At 39.4% G+C, this 8,064-nt stretch overlaps 1 protein-coding gene across 2 annotated transcripts in view; it reads right to left on the bottom strand.

The window, feature by feature from the left end:
* Nucleotides 1–4,181: 4,181 nt before the first annotated feature.
* Nucleotides 4,182–8,064, bottom strand: part of Ireb2 (iron responsive element binding protein 2) — a 46,642-nt gene continuing 42,759 nt past the window's right edge. Inside the window, exons 21-23 of one of the 2 annotated variants that reach the window (XR_015626946.1) lie at nucleotides 7,758–7,943; nucleotides 6,760–7,107; nucleotides 4,182–6,515 (exon numbers count right to left, since the gene is read on the bottom strand). Coding sequence is in view for 1 of the 2 variants with exons in the window: in NM_022863.2 (NP_074054.2) it covers nucleotides 6,997–7,107; nucleotides 7,758–7,943 (297 nt within the window). In the remaining variant the exon portion in view is untranslated. 2 annotated transcript variants of the gene reach the window in all.

Genomic DNA, 8,064 nt, shown 5'->3' with positions numbered 1-8,064 from the left:
CTCCCAGGCCTGCAGCTGGTCTTGATCTCTGGTAGCACTGCCCAAAACCTGTCTGGGCACAGCCTCCATCCGTGCATCCTTTTCTTGGTGAGAAGATCGATCAAATTCGCCAATGGCCTTCTGGAAAAATGAGTTCAGCTCTTCAAAGTTCATGGCTTGGAGCTCCATATAAAGTTCTCCCTGCTGGGCTTCTGACAGCTCATTCCCAGAACTGCAGCAGGTGCTGCTGCCCAGCCGCAGACATCCTCTGTCTGAGGTCATTAACATTCATGGTGCTCTGGTAGTGAGGCTTTGTAAAAACAGAGGAGGGGGAGCTCCCTCCACACTCCCGCGGCTGGACTAGGCTCCGGCTTCTTCGCCGCGGCTACTTCGATAATCTTAATTTTTAAAGACACTAGGTGTCTTAGACTAAGTTTCATTGCTGTGAAGACACCATGACTATGGCAAGGTTGTAAGAAACATTTAATTGGGGCTGGCTTACAGGTTCAGAGGTTTAGTCCATTATTATCAAGGCGGGTGCATGGCAGGCACGGTGTTGAAGGAGCTTTTTACATCTTGTTCCAAAGGCAAACAGAATGAAAACGGGCATCCTCAGGCAGCTAGAGGGTCCCAAAGCCCACCCCTCTCCCCCAGTGACACATTTCCTCCAACAAGGCTACACCTAGTCCAGCAAGGCCACACCTCCAAACAAAGCCACTCCCTGGGCCAAGCATATCCAAGCCACTACACTAGGCCATATAGCTTGATACCCTTCTCCACCTTCCTGGATGGACCAGAACACTCTGCAGGTAGAGTCCTGTACACCTGTCACTCCCGTTTGCAATTTGGTCTCCTTATGTTATTTTGCTGTATGCATAGCTCACGTGTTTTTTCCTGTCCTGGCACACTTACAGGTGTGATAGTTCCTCTGATTATTAACTTGTATAGTCTCTTCAATCCCCATCAACACCTATCTTAATGAGAAACTGACTTTCCCCCTTTAGACATACGGTGCTTATATATATTTTTTCTTTTGTTTTTTTTGTGTGTTTTTGTTTGTTTGTTTGTTTTTGTGGGGATTGGGAGGAGGTGGGGAAGTTTGGAACAATTTCTCTGTGTAGCCATGGCTATCCTGGAACTCCATCTGAAGACCAGCCCGGCCTGGAACACCTGCTTCTGCCTCTGGAGTGCAGGGTTAAATGCCTCACCACTGCCCAGCGTATTTCTTTTCTACTCTTCAAGTAGGGACAACCTTTCTGCACTTTCTGATGTTGGTGACTTTGGCTTGAGTCTCCTGGAACCAGAAACAGAATGTTTGCTTTCTGAGGCCACTCTGCAGTCAATGTCTCAATTCTCCACACCTTCTCTCACTAGTCGACTGCTACTGATCCATTTTCTTTCTCTTCGTGGGCTGGAAAAAAGAGAGAATGACTGAACGCTGAAATTGTGAAAACTGAAGGCACAGGGCAACAGAATGCACAATTGCCTTCTTTGGTTGATACCTGTTTCCACTCCTTGGACATTCTGTTTGCATACGTGTGTGTATATGTGGTATGCATGTATGTGCCAATGCACACACACTGATGAAGGGGATCTTCAGTCTCTTCCAGTAATGGATCTGTGCTTTTTTTCCTCTTGAGACGGGGTCTCTGAGTTCATTTTTTTTTTTTTCCAACTGGACAGGCAGAGAAAGGTCTAGTGATCCTTTTGTCCCATCACCCTCTGACTCAGCACTAGGGTGGCAGATACGTGCACAAATACTAATCTGGCTTTTTTAGTATGGGTTCTGTGAATCTGAACTCAGGTCTTCATGTTTGGGAAGCAAGTACTCTCACCCACTGAGCCACTTCCTCAGACATCCCTGGACACTTTTCGAAGCTGTACTGCACGGTATAGTGATAGGTGTGCAACTTGAGAGGTTGAAGCAGGATTCTGAAGCAGCCTGGGCTACATAAGAAAACCCTATTACACAGGAGAGAGAGAAAATGCTTTCTGTAACTTGCTGTTTCCACTTTAAGTAGACACTTTCCCACTTTTAAGGACACCTTCCTACACAAACTTTTATACAGGTTAAGTTTTAGGTCTAGACCGTCTCATATAGTCCAGGCTAGACTCCTTATCCTATTGCCACCTTCAAGTGCTATGTGTACACCTTGCCAGTTTTTGTGTACTTCAAAATCTTTAGGACGGTTCTTTTAAGGTTCCTAATGTATGCTGCCAAACCGTGTGTGTGTGTGTGTGTGTGTGTGTGTGTAAAACAATTTTCGGGAATTAAATACTCGATCTTATACTGAGTAGGGTTCGGTGTCTAACTCCTTGGGTTCAACCTCAGCATAAAACGTGTTCTAGGAAACATGACCTTGTAGTTTTAAAAAAATATTAAAAATACTTTGTGTAAGCATATACATGCATGGGGAGGGAGGGAGTTCTTCCCCTTGCCTTTACATGGCTCTGGAGATTGAAGTTGTATGGCCAGGCTTGTCAAGCAAGAACCCTTTACCCACTGAGCCATCTTACTGGCTCAATCTTGTAGCTTCATATTTCTGATATTGATGTTCAAAGTATAGTGCCAACACACAAAGGACACATAAAATTCAGGTGCCATATGAACAGACGGTGAGGATGACGTGTATATCTGCTTTTTTTTTAATAGATGATCTAGTTTTCAAGTACTAATAAGCTGCTGATGGGACATTCTGTGAAATGTATCTTTGGAAATCTCACTGTGCAAATGTCAATGCAAGGAGCCAGTTACATGTGGTTCTGCCACTGACTGAAATGCTATGTGGGCTAACCATATCCTGAACCTAGTCCAGCAGTTACCCCAACTTTCATTAAAATAGTAAGACCACTGGAGAAATGGCTCAGCTGTTAAAGGTGAGGCTCACGGGGTTGGGGATTTAGCTCAGTGGTAGAGCGCTTGCCTAGCAAGCGCAAGGCCCTGGGTTCGGTCCCCAGCTCCGAAAAAAAAGAAAAGAAAAAAAAAAAAAAAGGCGAGGCTCACAACCAAAAATATAAAATAGTAAAACTAGCAGTAACTTATAATTAGGAAGCAAAACTGGTATCAAGTGGTAAATATGTGAAGGCCGCTCTTGGTCTGAAGACTGGATATTCAAACTATCAGGATGTGCCTACATTGGTATTTGCTTTTATGATATTTTCCTAGAATCTGTAATTGTGACCTTTTTAACTTTTGGATGCCGAGTTTTAAACCAATGCCTAAACCCCAACCCTTGGACTATCCTTTCTAATCATTAGGAGCTGACCATATTTACAAAACTGTAGGAGAGAGCGAGCTGTGGTCCTAGCTCCTAGGAGTGCATGAACTGCTTTGGGAAAGCAATCAGTGAAATTGCACCTGAGGAGTGAGTGACACCATTAGCAGGACCTATAGTGTGAAGGTTCCAGATCATACACCACCACTATCCTACACTAAGGCCATCTCCTCCTGTAATACACAATTCCTATCACTGAGCTCTCCAATTCTGTCCTAAATGTTAACAATGACTGTAACAAAAGACATAAGGTATGAAGGTGATATGCCATCTCTAGTAGGTCCACTTTATTTAGTAAATATGTATTCAAATGAATCACACAAATGAGGAACAGGCAGATTAGGAAGAAAGAGATTCAATGAATGTAAGCTACAAACAGGAAACTTCAGTTTGAAAAAAAAAATTGTGTTTACCATAGTAGCCTTGGCTTTAACTCAGACTGCCTTTCAACTCAACCAATCCTGCCTCAGCCTTCTAAGCACAGAAATTGTATGCATCACTAAGCTTGGTGAAATACAGTTTTTAAACATCCAAACTTCAGTGTTAGAGTGGATCACCTGGTAGGACACTCCATCACTAGAATGTTAATCTGCCTGACTGTGTTTGTACAGAAGATCCTGATTTAGGTCAGATTACTGTTTCATACTAAACTATCTCCATAACTTGACTATCCAATGTGATACTCCCTGAATTAAATTCATTTACTGTTTCTTAAGTGGATACTAACCATATTTCAGACTTCTGATTCTCATTAATCTTAGCACTGAAAGGAACTTAGAGATATAGTAGTAAGATTAACCATCCTGGATGTTATGTTGGGAATGAACAAAATCTGATTACGGAACACACTTGATGAGAGATTTTTGGATAGCATTCCATTTAAGTCATGCTTTATTCTGAGTTACTATAAAATACGACTAGCCAATGTGATAATACAATTTTCTTTATTAAAAATAATTTACAGCATCAATAACATATACACAATTTCATAACTGAACTTTACCTCCAATATATTTCTATACAATACTTAACATTATTGAACTTAAAACTGTTATGCTATTTTGTTGGCTTTAAATAACAATGATTTGTAGTTACTTAAGAGATATATATGGTTTTACAGTCACATATAATGCATAAAATTGATAAAACAAACAAAAACAAAACAAATCAGCACAGTCACCTTGAAGGGGAAAAGACCCCAATGAAAAAGAGCCAAAGTTCACTTCCTTCTCCTTTTTTACTCCCCAAATCAAATACATTATCATTATCCAGTACCTTAATATCTTCTCTCTAGACTCAAAGGCAAAAGGCTCTGAAAAACGTCAATTTTCCTCATCCTGTCACCATGGAGAAGAGGGATGGACACTACATTGTCACCATATAAGCAAATAACTGACTCTGGCTGAGCTCTTAGCTTTACAGCTTTTAGGACAATACCAGTGAAAAATCCAAGCAGTGTGGTGAGGAGATGCTGTGCCTCTCTCTCATCAGGTACTAACAGGTACTTGCCATCTTGAGAACCTTCAAGGAGTAACTAACAATGGCAGTTCGGTGTCTGGAGGCCTCTCCTTTCCTTCATCTGTATGAGCAGCACAAGTAAGGCACACAACAGCCGGAGCACACTGCTCTTAAGAGACTAAAATGCTGCTGTTGGTAACTGTGCTGCATCCAAAATACTGACTTTTTTTTTGTGTTCACTTTCTTTCTCCAAATATTGGTAATTTTTAGAAAATAACAAAAAATACTAAAAATAGTCAACAAAAAAGTAACAAAAACAGGTGCCACATTTTTGCATTATTTGGCTGGAGGCAGAATCACAAGATGCACACATTGGAACATGTGCTTAATTTCCTTCCCCCATTTAAAACCATGCTTATCAAGAGTTTAGGTCACTGTTTCTAGGTGAGATATTAAGAGAACCTTGAATTTGTTCCTGAAATGCAATTTCTATACCATTACTGTATTGGAAATGTTTGATTAATAATTAATGTTTGATTCATAGCGAGTTTACCATTTTCAGACATTTATGTCCACACCTGCAGCTCAGACTACAGGCAAAGTATACCTTCAAAATATGACAGATTTTTTTCCCCCATATATACATCTGGAATTACCATTTTTTTAAAGCATGTACCAGTATTTTAATACTCAACTTGTAAATTCTCCATTCCTGATTCAGGCTTCCACAGATTAACATATATGTGCAGACAAATACATGGCATCTACCAGAACACAGTATGGTTTCAAAGTAGCGAAGAAAACATTTACTAAAGAGACTAGTTTTGTCAGACTCTAGTCCAACTAAGTACATATTTGAAAAATATTTTGAAGACTGTACGACTGATCCTGTGTGAAAAGTCCTCAGCTCTCTTCACTCACTGGTTTGGTAGTTCTTTATGTTTAGCATAAAACAAGTACTTTTCATTTTGTGCAATGCACAAGAACAGATCAGATAAAAAAAATTTTAAAAAAATCACTACGCTTAACTTTTTGCTGCTACGTTTAACTTCTTAATTAAAAAGAGGCATAGGGCTTTCTAAAATTAATTTCCGGCCTTTTAAAAATGATGTTAAACATGGAAGCATGTGATGTGGTGTAAAAGATAATGCAACTGCAGACACATGACACACACACACACACAAACAGCAGTGACCACCAACTGTCTTATCTTTAGGGTCAATTTTAATTAAAAAAACAAATAATAATGAAATTAACACAGTGATGTTTCCCAGATAAAAGAAAGACCCAAATAGCAAGGAGTCAACTTAAAGGACTGTTAAAAAAAACAAAAATCAAACCAAAACCCTTAGGGGTGCATATCCATAGCCATAACTATGGATGGATAATTTATAAGTCTAAAGGAAATCTAGAGTTTGACTCAAATTGTTTCCAGCAGTCATAAAAGGAGTGTGGAATGTCAGCTAGTGATTCCTAATTGAGGTTACAGGAGTTACAGTCATGTAAAATGAGCAAAATCTAGTCCAAATTAATACACCAGTATTTGGGCTTGTGAGTGGGTCATAGTGGCAAGTTACTGAAAAAATTACAGGGCTATACCACAGGAAATATATTCTTACTAATACACGGTACCACACAATCAGCTGTATTTTACAGTCATTTATCTGCAGACATGGAGGACATTTTGGCTGGTCAGAGGGACTGTGATCTGGGGCAGGTTCTATGCCTTGCAGATGTATTGAGACTAAGGCCAAACCTGACTTACATTACAAACTGGAAATGCCAATTGTGTCCAATTCAATTCTGGAAAGAAAAACATTTAAAAATTCATTTCTAAATCAGGTACCCATTTCCATAATTTTAGGATCTAGTCTGGCTTCTTCTAAATCAACTTGCTATTCTTAAACCAACAAACAGTAGTCCAGTTTTAAAGGTGCAAAACAAAACAAACAGCTTTAGAACGGCTATTCATATGAATCTTCAACACAAGTTCAAATTCTGTCTTTATTTACAAAATGTTCTCATAAAATATACCCCCCATACTTACAGGTCTCTTCCACAACACACTTCACACGTTGATTTTAGCAATGTTAATAGCACCATTCGTATATTATTTAAAATCAAGATTTCATTTTAGTCACTACGTTGATTCGTTATCATTTACATCCATGGAGGAGAGAAGTATACTGAAATCATCTGCAGTTCCATGGCAATGATTCCTGGGTCCAGCACAGAAGAAGGCTTTGCAGTTACCAGCCATGAAAGATACCATGGGGAGTAGATACTATAAGAATTTTCGAGCCACAAAGTTTAACAATCCTCCATGTTTGTACAAAGTTATCTCCACATCATTTTCAAATGCTGCAATCACGCTGAACTCTTTGCCAGTGCTCGTCTTTAAACAAACAAAAAGATGTCCTGTGAGTCGGAGCCTCAAAGTGTTTGGTTAACATCATTTGTAGTCACATTCACTACCTGATTTCTTGCCACATTTTCTTGATTCTAATTTCTCAAATTTTGATTGCCCAATACACTTCTATTTGAAAACATGAGCTCCCCCTCCCAATGAGAGCAGAAAAACAAGTATTTTGATCTCTGATACTGAATGCAACTATCAGCCTGTGCAAGTCTACAGCACGACTTAGACTGTGCTTCCCTGTGAAAGCCATCACTCACCGCTTACACTCACTATCCACTTAGAATACGTCTATTACATATAGTGCTACTGTCCTTTCCTTTGTTCCCTTAGTTATAAAATCTTACTCCAACTTTGAGTGGTGAACTTTTGTTTCTCTTTGGAACTGAGTAATGCCTGGGGCATATTTTGATCAAAACAGAAAGAGCTAAAAACCCGGCACATATAAGTGGAACCTCAATTCTCTGCCAAGCATCCTTTTGTTTTAAGGCCAGTTCCTTCTACTGTCCTCAGACAACATGGATGTATTAATACACAAACTAACAGGAAAGAGCTACAGCTTATATGTACTGACATTAGCATGCAATTAGAAACAATTCTCCTTGAGTATTTGGGAATCTTTGAAATACCTTTATATTTAACGTAATTCCAGGAAAGAGTTCTTCAGGAAATGATAAAGAAAATACTTCTCTGCCGGAGAGGCCCAAGGAATCTGCATTTTCTCCTGGGAGGAACTCAAGTGGTGCTATACCAATTCCAATCAAATGATCTTTGTGTATCTTTTCATAGCTTTCAGCCAAAACAGCCTTTACACCCTGTAATAAATGTACATTTTATTTCTTTTCATGATTTTGAGCTGCTGCTGCTGCTACTACTACTACTACTACTACTACTACTACTATTATTATTATTATTATTATTATAGGCCCTTGGATG

This window comes from Rattus norvegicus, chromosome 8, assembly GCF_021556685.1.
Source record: "Rattus norvegicus strain SHRSP/BbbUtx chromosome 8, alternate assembly SHRSP_T2T, whole genome shotgun sequence".
Classification (NCBI taxonomy): Eukaryota; Metazoa; Chordata; class Mammalia; order Rodentia; family Muridae; genus Rattus; species Rattus norvegicus.
The sequence above is the reverse complement of the archived record's forward strand: the minus strand, read 5'-3'. Positions and strand labels throughout refer to the sequence as shown.